The 27,238-nt window shown below is 46.3% G+C and overlaps 1 protein-coding gene across 2 annotated transcripts in view; it reads left to right on the top strand.

Moving 5' to 3' along the window:
• Window positions 1–26,663, top strand: part of BICDL1 (BICD family like cargo adaptor 1) — a 44,696-nt gene extending 18,033 nt beyond the window's left edge. The window contains exons 3-11 of one of the 2 annotated variants that reach the window (XR_008972428.1): window positions 11,724–11,840; window positions 13,751–13,897; window positions 14,804–14,983; window positions 15,288–15,506; window positions 15,743–15,886; window positions 18,696–18,826; window positions 21,386–21,506; window positions 22,379–22,487; window positions 25,581–25,717. Coding sequence is in view for 1 of the 2 variants with exons in the window: in XM_057411501.1 (XP_057267484.1) it covers window positions 11,724–11,840; window positions 13,751–13,897; window positions 14,804–14,983; window positions 15,288–15,506; window positions 15,743–15,886; window positions 18,696–18,826; window positions 21,386–21,506; window positions 25,581–25,781 (1,260 nt within the window). In the remaining variant the exon portion in view is untranslated. Of the gene's footprint in view, window positions 1–11,723; window positions 11,841–13,750; window positions 13,898–14,803; window positions 14,984–15,287; window positions 15,507–15,742; window positions 15,887–18,695; window positions 18,827–21,385; window positions 21,507–22,378; window positions 22,488–25,580 lie in introns of both variants that reach the window. The other variant, XM_057411501.1, reaches the window with a different exon arrangement.
• Window positions 26,664–27,238: the final 575 nt, after the last annotated feature.

Below are 27,238 nucleotides of genomic sequence, written 5' to 3'. Positions count from 1 at the left end.
TGCATCTTTTCTCAGCATCAGACACATAGGACAGGCTGCTAACTCTCACAGCATCTGTCAGTACAGTGTTTCCCAGTCTGAGATCTTGTGCAGTGCTTACAGGTCTCCATATCCCACTGTTGCTTTGCAGGCAGCCTCATAGCTTGGTCACACAGAAACCTGGGCTGCAGATAGCCCACCAGTCCCCACCTGTGCTGGGACCTGCTCCCTGCTGCATGCCCCAGCCCAGGCTCACTGCAAGCTTGCTGTGTCTGCATGGAGTCAGTGGTCAGAAAACAACAGCCCCTGTGCCAAAAAACCTACAGCTTGAATGATTTTTGTCCCTCTAAGCAGCACCTCGGACTGTGAGGGAAAGGGCTTTCAATCCAGTGACACCTGACCCACGTTTTCAAAACCTTGGCTATAGGTGCAAGTCTAAGTATGGCTTGTGTGTGCCAAATTTGCTGCCCACTGCCAAGCACAGTCTGTGTCTGCTCTCAGTGAACTCCACTTCCCATGCAGTTACTCTAACACAGCTGCTGGAATGTTGTTGCAGCAGGTTTTCCTTCTGATAGCACTGCCCTGCTGCTCCACCAGAAAAATAACTGAACCCATGAAGGGTTTGTGCCTGAAGTGACTTCCCCCATACATGAGCATCCATGCTTTACCTTAAGTGATATTCACAGATATGCCAAAGCCTGAAACTTATACAGAGGGGCTCTTTCCAGTCCCTGGTAATGATTCCCCTGTATGTGTATGATTTGGCAGAGCACAGTATATTTTATACACCATCCTACAATATGTGCTGCACCCACCTTGTTTTTCAGCTAAGTTTGCTCTCCGCATCTACTTGCTTTATTTTTTCCTATTGCCAAGACAGCTTTCTGTAGGACTTAAAGTACCAAAATGCCAGCGAGTTTGCCAAAAGCTGTTAAATAAAGTCATGCAAGAACTTTCTGAAAGCTGGATTGTAGGAGGACAAGGATCCAAGGAGAGATCCATATTCTCATTTCCAGACCCTCCCATCATCCAGAGACTCTGGTCATGACAACACCCATGTAGTCACTTCAGGGGAGTGCCTCACATGCCAAGCTGATATGTGCATAGGACAATCTGGCCACTTAATACTCAACAGCTTCCCAAAAGCTGGGTTACAGGTGGTGTTTGGAAACTTATCCTCAACGTTGAATACACCTGCTGAGGCTTAATTTAGCAGCTCTGGCTCATGCTAGAAATTACTATTGCATATTTGCCACCATATACTGCTGTTGAGTGCAGACTGCTCTGAAGGCCAAGCTGAGGATCTACCAGTGAAGGACCTAATCCCCTTAGTGCTTACATCTGTGGCACTGCACAAAAGGTAAACAAGTACTTCTGTGCTCAAGCATCTGCTGCACTGAGTCATAGGCTAAACCTTTGTGGAAACAGAGCAAAGCTGGGCTGAGGGGAAACAAGTGTTCGTGTACTTACTACATATGGTAATATACAAAGTGTAGATCTGTATTTGAATTTAGCAGATCAGAGTGCTCAGGTGTTATTACTAGCACGTTGTAATTATCTTTTGTCAGCAATCACACCAAGAGCAAGGTCTGCCTTGTGCTCCAAGTCTGCTCCAAAGACCTTATGCTATAAACAGATCTTTTTATGCTGCCAACAAGGGAGAGCAATTCAGGAATAGCTGGAGGCTGCTGAAGAACAGGAAGAAGTATTGCTAAGTTAAGCAGTATATCTAGAAGCTTTTTGTCTGAAGGTGTCCAGCACAGTTCTGTGGTGTTTAGAATCAGATCAAATATTGCTCACAAAGAAATATTTTTAAGTAAAATGTACCTAACAGTGCCAGAAAAATCCTTCAAGAAAGCAGATTTGGATCTTTTTATTTAAGCACTGTGATGGTCATGTACTGCCAGAGGGGGGTTGTGAGTGGTGTGGGTTTTTTTCCCCCACAACTTCGTGATGAACTTGCTCATCTTGATGGCACTCACTTTAAATGTCTGACCATAGTGCACCTATCAGTGAGAAAAACATTTAGTGAAGAGAAAGCTTTAATGGAATAATTTGAAGCTGCAGCTCCCACCCTGGGCAACGTTCACTATAGGGTTTAGGTTTCCTTATGTTCTACAGAAAGGAGTTACAAGTTCTAAAGAGAAATAAGCTTTCTGCACAGAACATCTTCTATCTTGCTTCTGTCAAGGCAAACAGCAAAAAAAAAAAAGAAAGACTTCTTAGTTCTTCCTCCTCTGGTTTTGAACCAAATCCACTGAGTTGTGAAAGAAGTGAACAAACATCAGTGCTGTGTTTAAGAAATAACCTGATGGAAGTTACTGGGAGTCAGACTTGGCAGGGACTTAAAAGCAATAAAACATCTCCCGGGTCAGTCTACCATAAAGTTTATGTATACACCTACATTTTAGGATTTCTTGCTTCCTATCTTGAAGGCTTGCTGAGAGAGATTAATATATTTTAAGCCAGTTCCACAAATTTTACACCATCTTTTTTGGCATCCACTCATTTCACAAGTATGGGAATAGACACCAGTATTTTTACACAGTCAGACATGTAAGTGTAAGTTTGAGCATTAGGTCTGCATACACTGGAAAGCTTTTGGTTTGTGTATTGCTACTATTAAATCCTAAAAGAGTATATTCTGAGCTAACAGGCTGTATAGACGGAGATTTCAAAAGCAGCCAGGGCTCCTAGCCTGCCAATACATATTAGCTATCCTCAGTAGAAATCAGTTCATTTTCTTTGAAATAAAGGAGATTGAGTGCTTAAAGCCAGAGTAAGAGACTGCAAGAAGCTTAATTATTGTCTCTTGCTTCCAGGCACAGACATTTGAGTCTGAACACCTCCGGGTTTGAAGCCTTAGACTAAAACAACTTCATAAAAGAATAAATTCAAGGATAGAGATTGCCTGTCCTGACTTGTGTCTTTCAGGGGAAGACAGCAAAGACTCAGAGCAGGAGGGGGTGTTACATTTCTCTTTGCCACCACCACCATAAGCTTTTGCTTCTTTTTGCAGGAGGTTTTAATGGCCAGGTTAAGTCTTCATGTTTCCAGTTCAGCTATTTCTAACCTAGTCCGGCATTTTGTATTTCATCAGGCTATCACCTGACCCACATTTGGAGCTCACTAGGAATTTATTGGAAGAAATATCCTTCATCCTTTAGCTCAAGTAGGAAAGAGCTCAAAAACTCTGGATTAAAAACCCACATCAAAGGTAACTTGGACAAAATGCTCTATCAAGATAAAATGTGCTTTTTGTCAGGGAAGAATAACTTATTCATGGAAATTAAGCCTTAGAAATGCATTAGAAGTTATCTACGAGAGCAGACCACTGAACTTACTGATGCAAAACACAGACCATCCAGCTTTCACAGCATATGGGTTCTGCTAGGTCAAGGCAAAACTTCAGAAACTGCAGTCTCACACATGAGAGGCTGGGGGGGAAGTGGCAACGGGCAGCAGACTTTTTAACCTGAAGGTCCCAGACTCCTTGCAACACACTGGACACGCACTGCACTCCCCTGACATTAATGCAGTGGTTCCTCTCGCCTCCACTTAGCATCACCACACTCGATTATTTAAGACACAAGCCCTTCCAGTTCCATTTACAGATAGGTAACTGAAGTGCCGAGGAACAACTTCTTCATTCAAGGTCATGAGCAGCATCTACACAGAACTAGACCAGTCTGCTAGTGTTACATCTTATTGCCCTATTCTTTCTCAACAACCAGGAGCCAAACTGCTACTAACAATCCCCATACTCGGCTCCATTCAGAGCCCTTCAAACACCAGCCCTGGGAGCCACTGTGCAAAGCTGTCTCATCTCCCACTCTTCTTCTGCAAGCAGAATTTGCATACAGAGAGCAAGAGCCACTGGGTGCACTACTTAGCATCCCATGTCCTCCAGGCACACTTTGTCCTCTGAGTTATCTCCAGTGCTAATTTATTGCAGCATTCAAAGCAGCAAGCCTCCGGCAGTCCCTCCCACAGGAAGCAGGCTGACTCATTTTTCCATACACTGTATTTTCCTCTCCACAAGAGCCAAATGCTTAGGTCAAGAATAAATCACAAAAAAAGGGAGGCTCATGCTTGAGCACCTCCTAAAACATGTGCATAACCCACATCCACCTGTGCAGCTATTTCTTTCATTCAAACAATGAACCTGGAGACATTACATCCGGCAACAGTTGCCCCCATATGGCACACAGCTGCCTTTTCTTCTGCTCTAAACAGCTGCTCCTAATCTTATAAAATGATTTAGCCTAAACTAATGGCTTTTGGCCTGAGCCAAACAGTTATCTGAGCACCTACTGAAAAACAAGATGAAGACCACCATTTTGCATTCAGTCCCCTAAGCTCTTTGCCAAAGCATTCAGGTATTTGCCTTGCAAACTGGTTCTCATGTATCAGCTAGCCTTATAGGAAGGGGAAAAAGAACAATTACATTGCCAGGAAACCTCCTGACTATCTGCTTTCTGCGCTATCTGCTCCAACTCTTTCATGCCTTGCTTCATGACACTACAAAAGTTCACCATCTCCATTAAAACCATATTTCAAGGACACTTGGAAATAAAAAAGTAACATGGCTGAGTATTAACAGCAGTTACCTTCAGCAGCACTTGCAGCCCACCAGCCATGGAAACATGGGAAGCAAACAGTCAGCCAGTGCAAGAACTTCACCCCCAAAACAGAAAATGCAGCTTCAGGCTGAGCAGGTTCAGGTTGCGTGGAATTTTCCACCAAGGACCTAAACATCTCCACTCTAACTCTTCACCTCAGTGGGCAGGTGCAAGCCCAGCCATACACAGAATGAAAATCAGGTGTCCCCTGGTCTCTATTATTATAGCCAGCTCCCTCACGAGCTTCTGCCTCTCAGATGTGAGACGTCTGAGCTGATGTGGCATCAATTCATTGCCATCCGCAAGAGCCCACTGCATGACAGGGGTGTGTGAAGAGGAAATTACTCACATTCTTAGCTTGTTTTATTTTAAAGCTCAGGTAAATAGGAGTGAGGTCAAAGGACATGCTAAGCATTTCCTACTTGTGCTACAGATGGGCAGGGGGAACAGATCTGCAACAAAGAATTCTCACTTTCACACAAGCACTGAAGTATCGTGTTGCCAAAATGACTGTGAAGTAGTGCAGATCTTAGCGTAAGATGCCACTGCTGTTCTTTGTCTCAGAGGCCTCTCAGAATAGGTTGAATGCTACAGCCATGAGACTTTTCCCATCAGTAGTGTGTCCCCAGCCTGATGCTTATAAAAGAGTAATTCCAGTGCCTTTCTCCATTACTCAGACTCCTTGCTTTGGCAATTAAGGATCCTCATCCTTTAGATCTTTGGTTCCCTTTCTTCTTGACAAGCCTACTTTGTGCTAAAGAAAATGTTCATTTGTTTCCTCTTTTGTCCACCTGCCATGTTGTCAGTACAGGACCACGCTAACCAATCCAGTCGGCCTGTGCTCTACAACGTCAGCCTGTTTTCCACTGAAGGGAAGGCTCATCAGCCTGTATGGCTCTAACAAAGGAGGTCAGGCATCGTGCTACAAAATCCAACCCTTCTGTCTAAGCAAATATGGATTTATTGGATCCTCTGAATAAGAAGAGAGAAGGAATAACCAGGAGGAGACCTGCAGGGGTATAAACATCATTGCAGGTGGCTGACTGTGAAGGTGTGTGGTATAAAGGCACCAAACACCAAATACGATTTGCCTGAATTGCACTGAAAAAGGTGATGGAGACAGGGAGACAGTGTGCTCACAGTTCCACACAGGTGTATGACTCAGTGCCAGGCCCTAGGGAGGACACCTCAGGCTGGATGCTGCATGTCCCTAACATGGCCACGTCGCAGATCTTACCTAAACCAAGCAGCAGTCAGCTGAGAAGCACAAGAAGAGCACCAGGGAGTGCACTGACGGGAGCTGTGGCAGGTCGCAGAGATGGTTCCTGAGCAGAAAGAAACCTGTATTAAGTAAATCTTAGCTGCAAGAGCTGAGCAGATATACTCACTCTGGCTACTGGTATTTAATCCACTCGCCAGTATGCTTACAGTTACTGGATACGTAATGGGTTTATATTACATAGCACTATCCTAGCACTTCTGCAGTCTTAAAAATCATTTTTGTTTTCACTAAAAGTATTCCATGGGATCAATGTTCATGGTCTCTGGTGGATATTTACAACCAAAATACCTTGGAAATGTTGCAAGTTTCCTGAATTCTCATTTTCCACACAACTCCTTTAGGCAGTGACCCCCTCTCACACCAGGACCAAGCTGCTACAGACTTTGTGTAGTTAAATTTCCCCACACCTGGGCACTAGCAGAGCAAGGGATGAGACAAGGAGAGGAGGATTCAGCCCCACCACATTATTTGGCAGAGATGGTGACAGTGCTGCTGGTCCCTGCGAGCCCCACTGCCTGCACACCTACACGCAATAAATTCCACCCCTTGCCTTGGTGAAATGTGTGTTTAAGAATTGTCATTCAAATACACACTCTTTGCACACCCTTCACAGACTTCACTGATATCAACTACAAAAGCATCTCCTCACACCAAAATCAAAGTGGCATTGTCACAACACAGCAAGGGCAGGTGATGTACACGCTCAGTACAGCTCCATCCTCGTCCCCTCACCACTTTACAGCAGAATCATTATTAATCCTTGTCCTTGGCAGTGACCAGGCCAACCATTTTCCAGTCACTGTTTCTACTTCAGATTCCCCTAATGGTAAATGAAGCCATTCAAATGTGACTAGTGGCAAGTGCTACTCTTCACAGAATCATAGGATTGTTCAGGTTGGAAGGGACCTCTGGAGATCATCTAGTCCACCCCTGCTTCATAAGCACTTCCCTGGATAGACTAATGCTTTCAATAACAATTTAAAGTTGACCTGAATTAAAAGCTTTGGTAAAAAAAAAAGCTCTCAAAGGTTCTCAAACTGGGCAACCTCCAGGTATGCAAGATATAAATGGTTGCTTATGGTGCCGGCGTGCCAAGGGCTGGAAAACAGCCATGGCCTCACCTCTTTCCTGGCATGGGTCAGCTATCCCAGGAAACCAGGCTTCCTGCCACTGCCAGTGGGTTCTGGAGTGCCATAGCAGGGCAGCAGTCCCCATCCTCCAGGACTTCACTCAGCAGCCAGGTTAATGTATGTTCAAAATAGGTCATTCTAAAGCAACGTGTTTGTTGTTTCCTCCTTTGCTTGCGTTTCAGTAGCCAAATATATTTTCCTCTCAAAGAAGAGCTGGGAATCCAGGAACCTGAAGCCAAGGGAGGCAGTGATTAGTGGTGTGAAGTGTTAATGGTACCACAGTGGGAACAGGGAGTCCCTTGAACTCAGCTATTAGCAAATTAATAAAAGGGGTAGCACACTCTCCTGAGTGTAACAAATTTAGCACTAATTAGGACTTCTCTTTCTTGGCTATTTTAGGCAAGAAAATCTTCACTATCCTTTGTTCAATTTGAATCATCGTGTTTGTAGAAGTAAATCATATGGAAACATTGGTTTCTTCACCCAGCTACAGTCTATTAAACTTTTTCTATTCTCCTTTCTGACATGACTTCACTGGATGTTTTGTATGCAGTTAGCCTTATTTAGCAAACCTTCTCCCAAAAGAGGGTTTTCTTTTGAATGAGACCAACCTACAGGCTCTTCATTTCTCACAGTCTGTCCCAAACATTGCAAAGATCCCCTCTTCACAGGAGTGTCAGAGCTCTAATTTAATTACATTTATTGATTTGATTGATTCGATGATTATCTTTCTTCATAGTGTTTTATGTCTGAAGCCTCCTTTACTTTGCTTCTTAATTTGACTTGCAAAACCTGATTAAGCTTTACTTTTTTGGCAATTCTATGATTTCTTTATGCCCATATATTCCAGATGTTAAAATGGAGTTATTATAACTGGAAAGCCATATGTTTCTGCCAAATATTTACACAGTTTTGTGTCTTTTAACACTTCAGAATTAATCAAGAGAGAAATTGAATCAGGTTTGCAATGAACATGAACCTTTAGTTAGAGCGGAGCCCAAAACATCCTCCTGCTCTTCCTTTCTTCTTGCACTGCCCAAATCTCATCTAAACCTTGCCTGAAGCCCAGAAAACAAAACTCACAGTTGATTGAATATATGTAATTGTGAATTGATGTCTATGCTTTGGCAGATCCATTTCAAACTCTGCCTGGTGGCTGTGCTGGCTAATTTGCCTATAACCAGGAAATTAATTCTTTCTTAACTACAGAGCAAAGCTGTGATGCTGGGCAATACATGTCTGCCTTTCTGGAAAGGATATTACTTCTCTTGAGCGAAATCAATGCATCACTAAATCATTGACATATCCACAAAAGATTTTAGCTTTTGATGTTTAGGAGAACACTGATGGGAAGAGAAAGCCCTAATGTTTGCATAATGAGAGTGGAGCCAAACTGGCTGAGGCAGAAGAAACTCGCTTCAATTCAAGAAAAGCCATATCTTATTTGAGCAATAAAGGGAAAATGTAGATAGAAGGTTACATCTTCTGATGACATTAAGTAAAAGAGCACATTAGAAACAATCAGCAGGGAGTTCATGGCATAAACCAAACATGTACACATGCACACATGTACAGCAGTGTGGAGAACCCAAGTAGATGTCATATGAAAATATGCCATAAAACCTGACAAGTACTGGACACTGTCAAAGTGTCTTTCTATAAAATAATGCAAACTGATGTTAAAGTCTAGACTTTATAATCAATTAGAAAGGGTATTTTGACAGCAGTATTAATAACCTCTGAAACAAATGTAGCATGAAAAGGAGGTTTCCATAACCATAGCTCAGTTCAGAAGACTTTGTCTCAAATCTATGAAAAATCAGATCTTTACAAAGGTTATACTAAAGGTATCAGCCATTTCCCTACCTAGAAGAACTGGATGAAGACTTTTTCTTGTTCTCCTATGGAGGGAAACACTTGATACAGTCATTTCTGTTTACTTCTGTTAAATGGCTGGTCAGAGAGGGTATTCTTCACTGTATGAGGCTAAAGAACGTATTAGTTTGACTTTACTCTGCAGCATGAGATAGGATGTGAATGGTGCATGCTGAGATGACACTGTAACATCCAGTCTGCTTTAGGCCCTGAATGCTAACAATGCTTTCTTCCCTCCGTGTGGGCTATAACTGGGAATAAGATGTGTGAGCATGTAAGCTAAGCAGAACAAGTAGATAAATTCCAGATGGTGATTTAAAGCTGGTGAATACAAGCCTTATAGTACTGCAAGCAGTCTAGTACCAGAAAGGACCTTTGAGGTCAATTCATTTCCCTTCTGTCATAAGCAGCCCTCTGGAAGAAATTGCATGATAAAGTGATCCAGCTCCATCACAGAATTAATTTTTGCTACCATTTCTCCTACTGTAATGGTGGAGGAGAAGGAATCCTATTGCAGTTCCTTGGAAACGTAGAAATCTTCCTATTCCCAGCCTTAACATACTCTTACGCAGTTTATTCACATCATTTTCTCTGCCAAAATTGTACTTCTGCTTAAATAGAGCTTTTCCCTTCTGTGTGCTTCTACATGATGTATTTATAGGGAGACCTCTCTCAGCATTCATTGCATGAGATAAAACAAGCCATCCTTTTTTAGTCTCCTCTCATATAACAGAATTGCCATGATCTGGATCACCCTTGCAGCCCGTTCCTTTGCCTGCTCCAGTATGAGCATGGGGACCAGAACTAGCAAGAGCAGCTATATATTGTCTTAGCAGGGATTTTTACAGTGCCATTAATACTCCCTTGTTTCTTACTGCTATATTGTACATTTATACTGTCTGTACATAGACTTGCTCTTGCATATAAGTTATACAGTTAACCATCAAATATTGGTGCGTCACCTCAGCTGGTACAACTTCTGCTCCTTGGGAGTGTGGTCAGCATCTTGCAGACAAAATCCCTTGGTGCTTTTCATCTGGTGCTTCTTCATCCTTGACAGCTCCTGCGGAGTATTTCAGCATGAAGATGTTTCGGCAGTCTTTACAAAAGCAAGTGAATCATTCAAAATAAGCACAATCCATCTATCTTCCTTAGTGTCACCAATTAATAGCTGCTCAGGATGCTTTGAAATCTATAGCTGCTTAAGGGAAGAAAAATAACCAACCCCTTCCTATAGTGCTGTGCCATCATTATATTTTGTGTACTCTGCCTGTGCTAGGAAGCTTTATTAAATAAATGAGGTGAAGGTGATAAGCAACAGCCTCTGATATGAAGCTTTAAAGAAAGGGAAAAGGCCAGTTATGCTAATCCAGGATAAGAAGGGAACTAAAAACCAATCGGTAGACAAGATTATTTCTTATTTTTGAAAGCCATTTCTCATGCCAGAAGCCAGTGGTGAGAACCTGACTGATTTCTGTGGCTGTGATTCTGCCTTCTGCTGCCCCTGCAGCAAGCTGTGTTGGGGCAACCACAGTTTCCTCCACTTGATGGAGCTGGAACAGCCTTTTACCTCTTGCTTCTGATTTGGAGCATTCTGCAGAGTGTGCAAAGTAAGGGACTATTTTTAAAAGGGGGTAGTGTTGCCTCTGAGGGCAGCTTAGGCCGGGTCTGTGTCCTTATTCCTCAGGTCACAAGCTGTTGAAGCAAGGTCACTGCACCCTTTGGTGGAGCTGACAACGTGGGCTCCCTGTCAGCCAGAGCACCCCAAGTCAGATCCTGACCCACGTTTGCCAGACATAAGGATGCACTCCCAAACCTGCCCACAGCTGCTGACCCCAATGCAGGTTTTCTCTTGTCTCCACCCCTCCCTCCTGTCTCATCTCCCTGTCTAAGGCACTGTGGCCACTGATGGCCCTTGCCATTGGACATACAGCTCTGTCTGTGCCCCTAGCATGCCACCTCTTGAGGGAGATCAGTTCACTTCCAGCTAACCTGCCAAAAGGGAGGTCTGTGCCTAGAGTGTAATGGAACCTGATGGAGGCTAATTAAATAGAAAATCATCCATTTGTGTTGTCTCCTTAGGGATTTGTCATAAAAACCTTATGTTCTCTTACAAGCCTAAACAAGTGTGTTCACCATGCAAAAACCAGCTATAAAGCTGTCTGGAGAGTAGTCAATGTGTCTAAGTTGTCATTTACAGGGGCTGTCTGCAGCTCAAATCCTGCAGGTAGGAATGGCCTCAAACTGTCCTCAAACCACCCTGCACAAATGGGGCATTCCTCCCTCGAAATGGGAAAGAGGACCAAGCCCTCTGCAAGCGATCCTGCCCTGACAGTCATGTGGAGCGGATGCTTCTCCTTCTGGCCATGATGGGAGCCAGAAATCAGAGGCAAAGAGCACTTGTTATTTTAGAGCTGTGCCAGAGATGTTCAGAGGTTTAGAAAGTATAAATCTATTAGTTGTGTTTGCTGGGGGCATGAGGATTGGCTCCCCTCACCTTTGCCAGTGGCCTGGTCTCCTCCTCAACCCCAACTAGGCTGTTTGAGGAAAACTGAATTTCCTGTAGGACAAAGGAGTCATGCTGTATTGCAATGGAATAAAGTTATGGGCTGCGTCCCCTTGGCTGCCCCAAGGGAAAAATCCACATAACTGCTCTCCTCAGCATCTGTCCAGGATGAGCTTTTCCCTCACCCAAACTGTGCAGCCTTCAGTTTCTGCCAAAACTGGGGCTCATGGAGAAGTCATATCAGGGCAGATCTTTCAATGGGCTGCAGGAGATAACTGCTTTCTACGGGACAACCCCCTGGGTAACACCATCTGGTTGTCTCCTTGCAGGCGTCAGAGGTGGAGAGGCAGCTCTCCCTGCAGGTCCACACGCTCCGGGAGGACTTTCGGGAGAAGAACTCCTCCAGCAGTCAGCACATCGTGCGGCTCGAAAGCCTCCAAGCCGAGGTGAGTGACCTGCACTCCGTCTTGTCCCCTGAAAAGGTGTTTTAACTTGTGGAGAGAACCCCTCTGAACTGAGGAAACAAACCCTGCCTGTTGGAGCAAAGAGAAGGATGGTAGCTGTGGGGAAAAGGACTCCCCCAGTGAGAACTTCTGCTGCAACCCAGGCTGGGGTGGCACAGGCCAGCTTCCACTGCTGCTTTGGCCACAAGCATGCCTTCAAAATGGATGGATGGATTAGAAGGATCTTCCAGCAGATAAACCATGGCAGTGCTCCTGCAGAGCTGCTGCCCAGTACAGATGAAACTCCAGGGTACGGTGGGAAAGGAAGGACTGCAAGGGTTTTTCTTTCTTCTGTTTCTCATGCTTGCAGGGAAAGCAGGAATCCTCTCCTGCCTCCAGCCCATGCACATAGGAAAGCAAGGAGCTCCTAGCTGCTTTAGCTCTGGGACATTAGCAGGAATGATATTTCCTTCCTTCCTCTTCTCTTCCCTGACAGGGGTCACTGAGACCCACGTAGGCAGGAACTAGGTGGTCAGAAGATGTCCAACTCTACCACCTGACCACTACTTTCATTTATAAGCTGTCTGGAAGAGCTTTTCCTAAAATTTCTCAATTTCTTCTTTTCTCCCCCTCCCTCCTGCTCCCTGCTGGTCCCTCGCCTTTTCCTCCCCTCCCCTTGGTGTGGAGCAGCAGGTCCTTGAAGTAAGTATGGAGGCTCAAAAGGGGCTGCCCGCGTGTGCATAGCTCTTACCATGCATGCCTGTCACTGTGCATGCCTCACCTTGCCTTGTTACATCTCTTTCTTTCTAAATCCCTTTCCCCCTATGCCCTTCCCATGCCCTATGCCTATGGCAGAGCAATGCCTTTTCTGTTATATGGGCATTCACAGGGTGTTCATTACTGGTTTGGATACCAAATATGAACTCTCAGTACAATGTCTGTATTATGCCTCTTATTTTTCTTGAACCCCTTTCTCCAACCCACACAAATCATAATGGTGGTGGGAAGAGACATGTCAGAAACCATTAGTCACTTAAGAGCAGCTTTCCAATACCTACAGCAGCCTTTACCCTGCAGAAACAGCAAGTCCACACATTTTGCCAATATTCCCTCATGCAGCCAAATCTTCCCAGCAAACTGGAAAGCAGCAGAGACAGAAGGTCCCAAAGAGGCCTTCCACTGGGAAGTTGCTGAATTCATCTATGGTCCATGAATTAAAAGGAGGCCACAGGGAATATTTAGAGCTATACTGGACTAGTAACTGGCATGCCCAGCCCCCAGTGGTCCTGTGCATGCTGGAAAAGGCTCCTCTTTCTTGGTTAAACAATAAGTGACCTTGGCTAGTGCTGATTCATCCTGTGCACTGTTCCCAGCTAACTGAATCACAGAGGTTTTGCTTGGCACACTGTCCCTCACCACCTGAAATCACTGCCCTTGACAATTAAAAGAAATGAACCAATTTTAAAGGCAACTGATCACTATGAGGCTAAAAATAAGCATGGCATAGAAAGGAGTCTTCACAAGCAAAAAGACAGAAAAGTCCCTGGTGAGGACTTGGTGAACATGCAGCTATTCAGTAAAGCATACGGGTAGTGCTGTGGCACAGCCCTGTGGGGCTCCCATAGAGGAGAAAATGCCACCATGCTCAGTCAGGGACCAGCCAGCAAAAGTAACTAGTTTTGCCCAGTCTTAAAAAGTTTTAAGGTACAAGGGGTGGGCAGGGCTGGTCTCCACCTAATCTGTTTGGTCATTTCTGCCTGTCATTTCACACACACAGATACAGTTTCTTTCATACAGCTACAGAATACATATGTGCATACTTACGCTTTTTGCCGTTTCATTTCCGTCTTGGGAAGTTGATTTCACACCTCTCTGCAAAGTGCAGGGTCTGACACCACCTCTTTCCTTCACAGATCAAGATGCTGACGGACAGGAAGCGGGAGCTGGAGCATCGCCTTAGTGCCATGATGGAGGAGAATGACCTGCTCCAGGGAACCGTGGAGGAGCTGCAGGACCGAGTCCTCATCCTGGAGAGACAAAGCCATGACAAGGACCTGCAGGTGAGGAGGCAGCCATGGCACAGGGAAGAGGGGGGGGAACTGGAGTAAAAGATATGGTTTGGGGGAAAACTCACCAGAAAGATAATCAGGAACTGGGAACAGACAAAACAGCCAGAAGAATAAAATGGCTCATGTAAGCATGGCAGCAAGCAAGGCCCTGGGTGTTAGTTAGGGTCTGTTCCACAGGAACAGATAACAGGAGCCACAATGGAGCATCTTGACAGCAGAGCAGCTTAGGAGGGAGATCTGAGCAAACGAGTCGGTCAGTGTGTGGGGGAAATGAGGGCAGTGACTGCCCTTGTAGCTCTCACTGCTCAGATGGTTTCCCAACAAGCCCCATGGTGCTCACAGCTGTGTCACTAAACATTGCTCCCTGGAGAACAAGCTGGCACCTCTGTGGCTTCAGACATCTTAGGAGAGAGCAAGAGTTTTCCATTTCTTTTCTGTAGGTTGATAACCACTGGATCCCAGCTCTTCAAACAGCCCTGAATTGTTTTGTCCCTCTCTCATATATATATTTGTATTTATATACACATATAGATTTTTTAAACCACATCTGTATTACTTTTCTTTTTGGATTCACTTCCTGCTGTGTTATTTTCAGCATTTTTTTTTTACCTGAGTCCCAACTTCTTCACAACGCTCCTCATTTTAGTTCTGATTAACCTGATATTTTTATCTTTCAGGATATTCTGGAGCTTAAACTGTGTCTAATGACATTTGGAGATTATTAAGCTCCAATAAAGAGCAGTATCAGCCAAGAGTATGTTCCTCCTGGCTGGAAATCCTCTTTTTGTGACACTCATTCCTCCTTCAGCTCTTTCACAAACCAAGGGATTCATCCAGTCTATATCACCTCCACCAATACCTTACTTCCTTGACGAATTCCTTGATTTTCTTTGCAAGCTGCACCAAAGCCAGCTGGAGCTCCAGGAGGTGCGTCTGTCCTACCGGCAGCTGCAGGGCAAGGTAGAAGAGCTCAGTGAGGAGAGAAGTCTCCAAAACTTCAACACAACCAGCACATCCCTGCTGTCTGAGATAGAGCAGAGCATGGAGGCAGAGGAGCTGGAACAAGAACGAGAACAGGTATTTGCCCTCGTACCCCTGGGAAAGCCTGCGGTCCTGTGTGACCAACTCCAGAGGGAAAGGGAGTTTAATGCATTTGATCTGGACTTGGAGCTGAACCAAGAACCAGACAATTGGGGTTATGGTCTCAGCTCTGGTATCATCACTTTTTTCACCATTTGAAAGTAAACCTCTGCCTCCATTTGGAAACCAGCATAGCAAGCTAGACAAGTATTTGTGAGGTTTGGCAATCCTCACTTCACTGTGGAAGGAGGATCTCCATGGTCTTGATGTCCCAGGCTAATGTCAGGCTCTCTTGTTCCAGCTGAGGCTGCAGCTCTGGGAAGCATATTGCCAAGTGCGGTATCTTTGCTCCCATCTCAGAGGAAACGACAGTGCAGACTCAGCAGTCTCTACAGACTCCTCCATGGATGAGTCTTCAGAAACATCATCAGCCAAAGATGTTCCAGCCGGCAGCCTACGGGCAGCGCTCAGCGAGCTGAAAAGACTGATACAAAATGTGCTGGATGGGGCAGACTCCACGGTAAGTTGGGGGCACAGAGAGACCTTGGCTTGTGCATGTCCCCTTGCCCAGGTGACAGAGCTTGCTGCAGGTTGCCCCTGGGAAGGCACATGGGAGCAAAACTGAAACTCTACCAAAGTCACATTCAAGTTTTCTTCTTCCTTGTTTAGTCTCCCTCATCCCAAACCTCTACAGAAATAATGCACTTGCCTTTTTTAAAGTGAAACCTGAGCAAGAGATTTCTCTCCCGCTCTCAGAGCTCTCGACGAAGCGACGATGATGCCTTAGAGGAACAGATCAGGAGAACAAGCGAGGACTCGCGAGCCCTGAGGGAATTAATGGAGGGAGAACGGGGGAAACTGAGGCAGAGTTTGGAGGAACTGCAGCGACTGCACAGCCAGGTTAGCAATTCGCACACTTTACATGTAACCCTGTAACACTAGGGTTCAGCCTCCAAGACATACCTTCCATAGAAGAGATCAACATGATAGATAACCCAGGAAGATTTAGGACAAAGAGGGAGACTGCTAAACCCGGTGCCAAAACTTTGTGTGCTGCTCTGCTGTGTATGGAGCAGGTTTGCCTCCTCCACAGCAGCATCACAAACCCTCATAAATACACACCAGAGAATCTTGATCTGGCACCAGGTAGCACCCCAGGGCCAACAGGAACCACCTAAGGCTAACAATAGCAATAAAAGATCCAGCCCCAAAACCAACACCACACTTGAAGCACAGAATCACACTGCATCTGCACTGAATGCAGCACCGCCTGTGTCTGAGGTCCTATGCCAAAAGCAGCAAATGGAGACAGGCACCCAAGGAGAAGCTCTGCAATCCCTGTCTCAGGGACAAGTCTCCAAACACTGGAGGGGATCCCAAGGCCACAGTAGCAGCAGCCTCAAGCACAGCTGCTTCTGTGGCACTAACTGCATCGGAGGAGGGAATGGGGTTAACACCCTTGCCTGATCTTGCCAGTGGAGCTACACTGCACTTTTGCCATGCTTCTTTGGGGAAGAAAAAAGGAAACACATCCCTGTTGAGGAAGTCAGCACAACCTGGGTCTGACAGCCTTGTGTAGGGCTAAGGGAGCTCCCACCATGGGACCAAAGCAAAAAGAGAGCATCATTAACTACCCCTGCAGTGGTGGCTGCATGTGTATGAGGATGGAAATGGTCTTGGTGACAAAGCAGCTGATTAGAGGCAGACTGCAGCAAGGGAGCAGCCCTGTGACCTGCCCTTCCATCCACCACAAGAGACACCTTTGAGAGTCCAAACTTCTGTCCTCAGTGAGCCATGAGCCCAGGCATTCTTCTAGTGGTGCTGCCATAGTCCTGTGCACCTTGTCCTTAAACACATCTGAGATGGAGGAGGAATCACTTCAATGTAGCTATGCTAACAGAGACTGTTAGGGGCTTATTCACAGATCTTGAGTGATCATCTGTACACCAGCCTGCTTGTCTGGATATAGCACCTCCTTACACATGGGGCTTCTATAGGTCACCAGGAGGGAGCAGCACTTGGTTGTTCTTTGCTGTGTCTGATCTTCCCAAACTCCCCATCCAGGAAGGACCAAAGGATCTGCTCTGGATCACAAGTCTGGACCCCCATTTCTGGTTTTAGGGGTCGCTGACTACCAGAGCTTTGAATATCTAGGGAGCAAAGGGAAGACGGCAGCTCTGCTTTCTTTTCACACCTCTGTGTTATATGGAGAAAGATGAGACATTACTACAAATGCAGCAGACTTTGCTCTCAGAGAAGCACTCCAGCTTCATGCAACAAGTACATCTCCTGCAGCTTTTGCCCATAGCCCAGCCTTACCATAAAGGCAATGTTGTCTTCAGTTCAGTACTAAAGAACATCAATGCACATGGAAGTCTGGTCCATGGGAGGCAGCAGTTCTTTGCTGCCTCCACATCCCTCTGCACTGTCACTGGTGTTGATACAACAAAAGGGGAACTCCTAAATGGCTTTTGGAACCTTGTAGCACCACACACATTCATTGCTCCTGCCTGAGAGCAAGGTGCAGACAGGAATTACCTCTGTGTGTGTCATCCCATTCTTACCCAAAACAGACAAAACCAGTTAAGACCCCAAACCTAGCGCCAAACACAATGGCTGGGCCTCTTGATCCACTGCCCCCTGTGCTCAGTAGAAATCCTCAGCAAATAGTTCCCACCACTACTATCACATCACTGCTCTGAGGTGCACCCTGTGCTGGGCTGCAGGAGGGCACGGCTCGAGTAGTGCAAGGGATTGCAGCCCCAGCTCACAGCGGGCAGCCTCTGCACACAGACAGGGTGCTTCTACACCCCTCTAACCAGCCATGCAGTGCCAACAGCAGATCCTCCCATGCCGCTGATGTGACGAGCCCTTTCTGACTGACTGCCCTCTATTTAAAGATTTCTTTGAGGATCCAAGCACTACTGAGCTGCATTTAGAGAAAGGAGGTGGGTCAAATGCTGGAAGGGTTTCCAGGTGGTGGAGTAGTGTAACAGAGCATGTGTGCCCTAGACAAAGAAATTAAATGTGTATGAAATATTGCGAAGCTGTGCTAATGCAAAGCTTGCATGATTTCACACCCTATTAACTCACTCTGCACAGGACCAAAGCGATAGATCATTTCACAGACTATTTAACACTCTGCACATATTTTAAAGTCTAATTAAAATTGTAAGATGTGCCAGTAACACCTTCCATGGCGTGAAAGGGAATTTTCACATCCTTTGTCTTCAGCTTCATACTACTTCAAGAGACACAAGGGCCCCCTCCAAAAATATCTTATTTGCTGCTAAATGATGTTTGCAATACTTTAACTCTGGAAAGATCAGAGTACAACAGGCAGACTCGGAGAATGCATGGACAAGACAAACTGCTTGGCTAGGGACAATATTTCAGCTCTGATGCCACAGAGAAAGCCAAGTTGCAGGTGGGTCCTGCCCTGCATAGCTGCACAGCTTTCAGTGCTGTTGCTGCATGTTACTGAGGCCGTCCTGGTGACCCATCTTGCTCAGACCAGCACTGCCAGCATCCCCTAGCGAGCTGGCACATTGCACAGGGGGTTGCACCAGCACTAACAGCCCTGTCCCAATAGACACAGCTTCTACAAGCAGGGGAGCTCAGCCTCCAGATGAGTCCATGTGGCCCTTTCCCCTCCCACTCTTGGTGAATTTGAGCAATGCTGCATTTGATGCCCTCCCTCTACCCACAGGTCACGCTACTGAGTGTAGAAATGACGACACTGAAGGAGGAACGGGACCGGCTGCGAGGTGCTGCTGAAGACAAGGAGACAAGTGAAAGGCTCCTGCAGGCCATCAGGGACCGGGATGAGGCCATTGCCAAGTAAGTGGTACCAACAGCCAAAGCCAGGCTGGGTTAGCAGTTATGGGGTGCCTTAGCAGATTCCTCCAGGTGGGTTTCTCACCCTCCATGAATTTCAGTAACTGTTACAAAGGGATGGAGTGAGCGCTGGCTTTACTGGCATTAGGAAATGCTGCCAGGAGCTTGGGAGCAGGGCAGGAGATGCCAATTCCCAAAGCTGCCCCTTTAGGAGGCAGCTGTGAACCACGTTTTAGCCATCCCTAGTACTGGTCTAGTCACAGCAAGGAGACAACTTTGGAGAACCAAATGGAAGCACCAGGTCTGCCCTATTTGTCATATTTTTTTCTTTTGCTCTTCCAGACATACCACCCTGCTTTCCTGCTCATCCCCCTTACAGCCCTGCTTGGGCTTCTTCCCTAAACCACTTCTCCAGTCACTTGCTTTCCTTCCCTGTTCCAGGGCCTGTTTTTCAGCTCCAGTCCTGTGATTCCCTTTTTGTCCTTTTGGGATTCTCCCACTTTATTTCCCCATCCTCCTTGTAGACCTGTGCAGTTTTGCTACCCCATATCCCAGCTCTGTGCTGGGGCTTGCCACGCTGCCCTAAGCACTCTTTGCCCTGAGGAGAGGGGCAGAAACATTCATCCCTTTGTGCTCTACACAGAAAGCATACATGTGATAATCTCTTCAATAAGCAGATGGGCCAGGACACCACCAGTCCCATCTCCTTATGGAAATGCCAAATAAACCCTTATGAAGAATAGGAACACAAAAAGCATTGCACCCCCCAGGATGTGGGGAGCTAAATCAGCATGCACAGTCCCTTCGTCTTTTAAGTGACCCAATCATCCGTGCTGCTCTCAACTGTGTAGCTGGCTGTGAAATTCCCATTGCTATCCTCTGTAACACCTCCATCTGTTGGCAAAAATAAGGAGCATCCCAGCTGCGCTGCCGGGTGCAGAGAGGTGGTTCTGACATTTCCAGTGCGTGTGGGTTGCTGGTGCTGCTGTGGCTATGGCAACGCGCTGCCGCCGCAATAAAACCCTCCGTAATACCCGACTAGGGATAGGGAGCTTCACAACAAAAGGCTATTTAAGGTGCTCAAACCCACAGCCAGAGTGAAAGGGTCCAGCTTCTCCATGGGGTTAATGACCCTGCTGGGACAAAGCACTGATATTTACAGCTGACTGTCCTGAGTGGCGGGCGTCCAGAGAAAGGGGGACGTGACAAGTGTGCATGGGTGAGTGGCGGGTGATTAACGAGCAGAAAGTGGAAGCAAACAAGAGCTTCTCATTCCTACAAATCAAAGCATCCTGCCACAGACTGAGCAGGCTCGTGATAAGCTTCCCACCTCACACCCCAAGGGTTAAGTCACTTTTGTTGAAGCCCTCCTCCCCTCCAAAACAGAAGCCCTAACTCTAAACAGAAATCGAGTCGCTGTCTGAGGCAGACATCTGGCATGGAAAATTTTTAGCTTGAAACTGAAATTGGGCAACACAGGAAGCAACAGGAAAATAGGATCACATAATAGGAGGTGTTCAGCAACCACTACCTGGAAAATACCCACAAATTTCCAAACTGGTCTTCTGCAGGGGGCACAGGGGAGCTATTAGGAGGTGATGAATTAGCTGCAGTTATCAAGATGCTATTACTTCTCCTGAAAATGTCTGCAAGGAAAGATGGTTCCCAGAATGTCATGTTATGGTTTCCCATCACACAGCAGTGAACTGAAGATTTAAGGTTTATGCTCACCTGTGTGCTCCCAGCATGGTCAGCAGCATTTCCTAGCTTTGGAAATTGCTTCTTCCTAGAGGACAATTCCTTTCCACTAGCCAGTAGCAGCTGGAACATCTCAGTCACTGGGCACTCAGGACCTTTTGGGCAACCTGGGTAATGGCATCACATGCCCAGTGGCCACCAAATGCCTGGAAAGAAACACAGCAGCAGTGTTCCCAAGGGCCAGCACAACCCCATTAAAACTGGGAGGTTTCCTTAAAGCGTAACATTTAATTCAAACAGTTCTAACAGTCTGACATTCTTACAAAGCCTGTGTATGATCTACTTGCTTCCTTCATTTCTTCCTTCCTTCAGTCCCAGTCCCAACTGAAAGCAGAGTTGTTCTCCTTGAGGGGTTTTGTTTGTTTCATATTGTGACTTATTGATCGAGTGATCAGACAACAGCTCCTTTGGTTTTTAGCATGTGCCATTTCTTTTTCATGCACAAGTAAATAGAAGAAAAGGAAATAAATATTTATATGTAATTATTCTACCTCATTTTAGAACTCTATTTTTAATGGCAGATCCAGGCACATTATCTTTCCTTATGCAGCAGTGTATCTGAATATCTCTTTATATTCTTCATAGTGTGCTTACCAGAAACCTCCTGGCTTTGTAGTAACAATGGTTCTATGGTTCCATCCCACTCTTCAGATTAATAGGCTGTCCAGAATACAATGGACATCAACAGCTTAGCACCTGGGGACTTGCCACTGAAAGAAACTGTTGACTGCTCCTCAAGGATATGTTTAACACTTCCTTTTAAATAAAAAGAGAAACACACTCAGTTTCTCACTGTCTCCCCAGGAAGAACGCGGTGGAGGTGGAGCTGGCCAAGTGCAAGATCGACATGATGTCCCTCAACAGCCAGCTGCTGGATGCCATCCAACAGAAGGTGAACCTCTCGCAGCAGCTGGAGGCCTGGCAGGTGAGTAGGGCAGGGTATGGGTGGCACATGGCCTATGATGCACCTTTGGATGTCTTTCCCCCTTCCTCCCTGTGGGTTTGCTGTGTTCTCAGCCTGGGAATCCATGCATAGGAAGTTTTGCTCTGGGCTCTGCAGGAACCAGTGATGCAGTGGTGCTCAGGGTGTGAAACACAGCCCTGCCTTGCTCAAAGCCTTTCAGCTGTAAGCAGATAATTAATTATACAGAGACAGCCATTTAAAATGAAGAAACAAACTGTATCTCATGGCTGCCTGCAGCATGGGTAACATAAACCTTGCAGAGTAACACACTGTGGCCCAGGAAGGGAAGGTGTCCATGCAGGCCATGTCTGTGGGCAGGCACAGCAGTTACGCAGTTCCATAGTGGAGCAGAAAGGTGGGAGGCAGAGGTGTGGTGATTGTTTTGTGGTACATCTGCACTGTTTACAACAGCTCAGAAGATCCTGCAAAATGAAGCAAAAATCCCAGCTCTCCACCAAGGTAAAAAACCCAAACCCACAGCAGTTCAGCGGCTGCCATGGAGCTGCTCTACTTGGGGTCAGCAGGGAAAACCTGTGTAAAGGCAGAGTGCCCTTGAGATCAGACAAAGCTGACTCCTCCTGGAAACTAGCACCAAGGGGGGGCTACTTCAATAGAAAACAAGCAGATACAAGAGAAAAGGTCTGGGCCAGTGATAATAATTTGTTGCAGACCATTCAAGACCCCAATTCTACTAACAGCCTGACCAGCAGAAACCTCTCCCGTACAACCTTGCCTCTGGTTCAACTCCACTGTGTTTTCGTTTCTCTTCTTTTTTTTATTTTCTTTTTATTTTCTTTTTTTTCCTTCTTTTCTTTTCTTTCTCCTGCTTACAGTTTGCTTCCTCAGGGCTTTTTACTATCTGGCTCCTTTGGTTTCTGATCTAGTGGCCTTTCTCAGTTCCTGTACCAACAGCTTTAGTCGTACACCCCTCCTGCCTTTGAGGTGAGCTCCTCACACCCTCACCAAGAACCTGCCATCTCCTCACCTGCTCCACTCGCTGCCACCATCACCCACATCCATCTCTGTCCTCACCATCATCTGGCAAGAGCGACCAGTGGGGTGTCTCCATCACCCATTGATATTCTACACACACACCCCAGCACCACCCAGGGCACAAGGGGCACCATCCTGTGGTGAGGCTTTACTCCCCAGGTCACCATGGGGAAAGCCAGGCTGAGGCATATATATCATTAATCCTCTGTATTCAGCATATCTAGTATCTGGAAAACTTCTTGAAATACAGACTGGGATTTTACTTCTCAGCTTTGTTATCTAGTAGGTGACACCCCGTGCTCTGCATAGGAGCTGTCTGTTTTCAAGTTCTCTTTCAGTTTGGAATGGTGACCTACTTACTAGTACACTCAGTATTTAACTGCTGGACTGTTCCCAGTTTTGGGTTTCAACAGCAGGCCTTTGCTTTCTCCCTTCACACTATGTCATCTGATTGTAGCAATACAGCAACCCCAACCACGCTCCCATCAGCTTTGAGATGAGGATCAGGCCCACTAGCACTGCAAAAATTTATCTCCTAACATATTGACCCGAAGTGTTATTAGGTAGTAGCAAAACAGTCTCCAAGCACCTAATGTCCCCAGGCATTAGAAGCTCAACCAGAGAGGCACAAAACAAGTCAGGTAATTTAGGTACTTTGGGGACTATTTTGCAAAGCCGAATGCTTCTGATAAAATGGGAAGAGATTCTCTGCTTTAGCTGGGCATAAAGGCAGGCTTTAATCTGATAAAAATTTCTCTTGTATGCTTCTAGTCTGCACTTTACCAAGGACCATCAACAAGATTACAGTTTTCTGTAAGCACATAATCATACTGGCTATAAAATACACTAGAAGCAAAACCCTGAGCCTCGCACAGGAGCGGTAGCACCTCACCCCATGCCTAATCTGACCCCCATTGGTGTTCATCATTATCTGGGGGCAGGAGGGAAATTACTAGAAATAGGGAAGGAATATGGAACAAATTTCAAGTGAAGAGGGCCGTTTCTCTCGAATGAGAGCTTAGTGGCTTCAATGCAATAGTGACAGGGGTGGTGTTAGGCTGAAAATGCTGCAGTGCCAGCAGAGAGCTGCAGCCTACATGGCCACAGCCACCAGCCTCTGAGGCTGCCTTGGGCAGCTCAAACCTGCATCTCATGCAAGGGAGCCCAGCTTACAAAGAGCATCTATGCCGCTTGCACCTCCTTCATCCTCAGCCCTTCTTGCAAAGAGCACAAACTCCTGCTGGAACACCCAGAGCACATCAGCACCATGTAGCCAGCCTTATGGACTTACTTTATGAGACAGGTCTCATACCACTGGTGTTTGTCCTCCCTCTAGTGCCCAGACAACCTATGCCTCTGCCCAGTGCCAAGGCAGGGCCACAGCTCTGCCCTAGTCTTTCTGTGTACATCTACCCTGAATCTCCACAGCCAAGTGTGTGCTCCTATTCACACACCAGACAGACAGGTACCCAAATACAGTGCATTCTCAATAGTGGATAGTGTTTGTATATATATATATATATATATATGTATATATCTGTGTAATTTTATATATATATATATAAATCTTGCTTATCCCTTGTTATGTTGTTAACCAAGGACATAGATCTGCCATGCTGGAGCCTGGGTACCTACTTTAGTTGCTAAAAGAGGTGCCTTCAAAATCTAAGTGCTATACATTTTCACAGGGCAGCTTCACCTCTGGAAACCTGTTTCACCGTAACACTGATGTTTACCTTAACCTCTTAAACTCAACCTTAAACTCTCCCTCTGCCTTTCCTCTGCTCTATAAAGATCCAAAGCTTCCCCAGTTCACATAGCTCTGCACCCTCCTGCTTCCCCAGAAAAAATCCCTATACTATATTCAGGTCCAGGCAATGGCTATCAATCCTTTTGCCTGCAGAAAATGCTGCAACAGGAGATTGGCAACAAGCCATTATTCAAGTTTCCAGTCCAAGTTGGCTGTTTGTATTCCACATCGAGATACAGAGCAGCTGGGGCACCCACTGGGTGATGGCAGCACCTTCCTTTCCGTGTGATGGGCTGCCCTGCACAAGGTGCCAAGTGAACAGCACCTCCATCACTACAGCCCATTCAGAGCAACCTTGTTCTCACCAGATAGTGCCCTCAGTCCTAATCAGGAACCAAACTGCTGGAGAACAGTTGATTTCTCCTGTGGGGCTAGTTTGTGTACACATGTTTTCACTAAGCTACAATTTTAATATGCAATTACAGCAGAAACAATGGATCTGAAGGTTTGAAATTCGCAGAATTGCTAGCCATGTTTTCAAGGAACATATTAGCATGTCATTAACAGCAACAGAACCAAGTATTTCGTGTAGAGCACAAACATGGATGAAACCAGAGTGCTTCTGGTACATCTGAAAAACCAGTGCAAGTTGCTCATGCCAAGCTGCCAGTCAGAGAGCTCTCACTGCTCTGCTGGCTCCAGGGGAAGGGACAAGCACAGCTCTCTTTTGTAAGCTTGGTGCAAAAACCCACATGGGCTCTGTTGGGCCCATGCCTGACGTGGGCCCCTCAGCTCCCAGGAACACCTTTCCCCTGCTAACAGTGGCTGTGCAGGCAGCTCTTGTCACACCTACCTAACTGCCTGCTCCACATGGCAAGCACATGGTCCTGCTCAGGACAGACATCCTCACTATTCTGGCATTTCCTTTCAGCTGCATTTGTTCTATTTATTTCTTACCCCAAAGGGGACATTTGCAAGCTGCAGACAGCAGAGAAGTATAGTTCAGAGGTGTCAGAGAACACCAAAGCAGGCAAGATGCTCCTCTGCAGGACCACCCAAGCGATTTATCCCTCAGAATTGTGTGATTTACCTTCCTTGCTCACTAAAGAGCCTCACAGCTCAAGCAAGACTGAGTGTGCAGCCAGGTGGGGAGCTAGACCTCTCCCCACTTCTTGCCATCCCTCCTCCATCTCATCACAGCACATTTCACACCCATTTCAGCCGTGTCTCTGCGCGAGCTCCCTTTGAGCATCAGCTGCCACTAACAACCCTCTCCTCTCCCTCTGCTGCAGGATGACATGCACAGGGTCATTGACCAGCAGCTGATGGACAAACACCCGAAGGAATGGAGCCAGCTTGCTTATTCCTTCTCCAGTGGCTCCGGCACAAAGCGGAGTGCCAAGCCCTCCCCCATGTTCAGGCCAGAGCAGCAGGGGGACGAGCCCACTGCGGCAGAAGGGAACCGTCTCTTTTCCTTTTTCAAGAAAAATTAAGTTGAAAAAGAGAAACCTCTCCAACGATTCCTGCTTCCAGACGGGGAGTGGGGCAGCTGCCCAGCTTGCTGCTGGACCCAACTCTGATCCACCAAGGAAAAAAGAAGGGGGCAAAGGAGTTATCCCTTGAGACTCTGCACTATTTACACCGCACCTGGTCTGAACCAAATGTTTACATGAATTGGAGATTAGCAAATTGACAATGTGATACTAACAGAGAGACACTTTTCTTTAAGTGAAGTGATAAACTTCAGGGTATATTGTAGGCGCTTTGACACGGTCCAGTTTCTGCTGTGAAGAATAATCTGATTGTCTTAAAAGCATTCTCATGCTGGAGAAGGAAATAAGCAGCCCCAAGACAAAGCAGCACAGGGGACTGAGAACTGCTGTGGCAGCGAGCACAGGGGGAAGAAGAGGGCTGAATGCAAGAGGAGAGGGGAGTCACTTGTACCACCTTCTGGTCCTGGCAGCTGTGATCTCCTTCATCCATTCCACCAAGACTGGAGTTGCTCTGGCCCCAGCATTCCCATGTTTTGACAAGTGTAGCTTTCTCCATGGTGGAAGTTGAGTCCTCATTGAATACCCTGCCACCTCCCCTGCAGCTCTGCGTAGCTGTTCCCCACCTCACTGAGAATCCAGGCTCCTCACAGATCAGGGCAGTTGTAAGATTGCTGATGTTACTGTCTTTTCTAGCTCCTTCCTCTTACAGAGATGAGAGTTGCAGTCTGTAGCTACACAGAATGTTAAGGATTTCTTCCCAGACTGACCATCTACAGTGAATTACAGACTGGATAAAAGTTGTGGATGCTCAGTCGTGGGGCACCTACTCTCCCTCCAATGGCCAAAGTTAGCTGTGGAGCTTCAGCAAGTCACACACCTTTCCCCAAAGCCATGTACACCTCCCAGTCAGAGTAGGAAACCTGTTATTTTAATTGGATAGGCCCCAAAAAAGCCTAATTCACTGAAAGCCTACCCACGATATCAGTAGGTCTTTGTCGCTGGGCCGGCAGTCTTGATCCTCAAGATGGCATGCAGGCATCTCTAACTGAAGCCAAAGGCCATGAGGGCACCTACAAAGCTCTAGAAAGCCTACAGCTTCCTCTGCTCCATGCACTAACATTAGCTATGGCCTGGCAAAAATGATGGGTATCTGTCCCTGCCTGTGGGTCATTTACTACTCAGTTCTTCGGTGAGCAGGTAGCCAAGTCTCCTGTCGAAGGTGATCAGAGCCTGCTTTGCTGTCAGCATAACTTGATCAATGAGAAGGAACGTAGCTTATTTGGTGTATGCATACAATGGTGCTGGAAATCCTGCAATACTTTAGTAGAAACCTTCCCTATGCACTGGATGGGCACCCTACAGCTCTGCTCTGTAACATAGTCTACCATCATAAACCAGCAAGGACTGCCGGCCTAAACTCAGAGGCATCCTGCTGCTGTCAACCAGTTCTCACACAC

Source organism: Pezoporus wallicus, unplaced genomic scaffold, assembly GCF_028554395.1.
Source record: "Pezoporus wallicus isolate ANWC-B61680 ecotype Strahan unplaced genomic scaffold, APGP_CSIRO_Pwel_v1 contig_6401, whole genome shotgun sequence".
In the NCBI taxonomy this organism is placed as follows: Eukaryota; Metazoa; Chordata; class Aves; order Psittaciformes; family Psittacidae; genus Pezoporus; species Pezoporus wallicus.
This window is presented reverse-complemented; position numbering and strand designations above follow the sequence as displayed.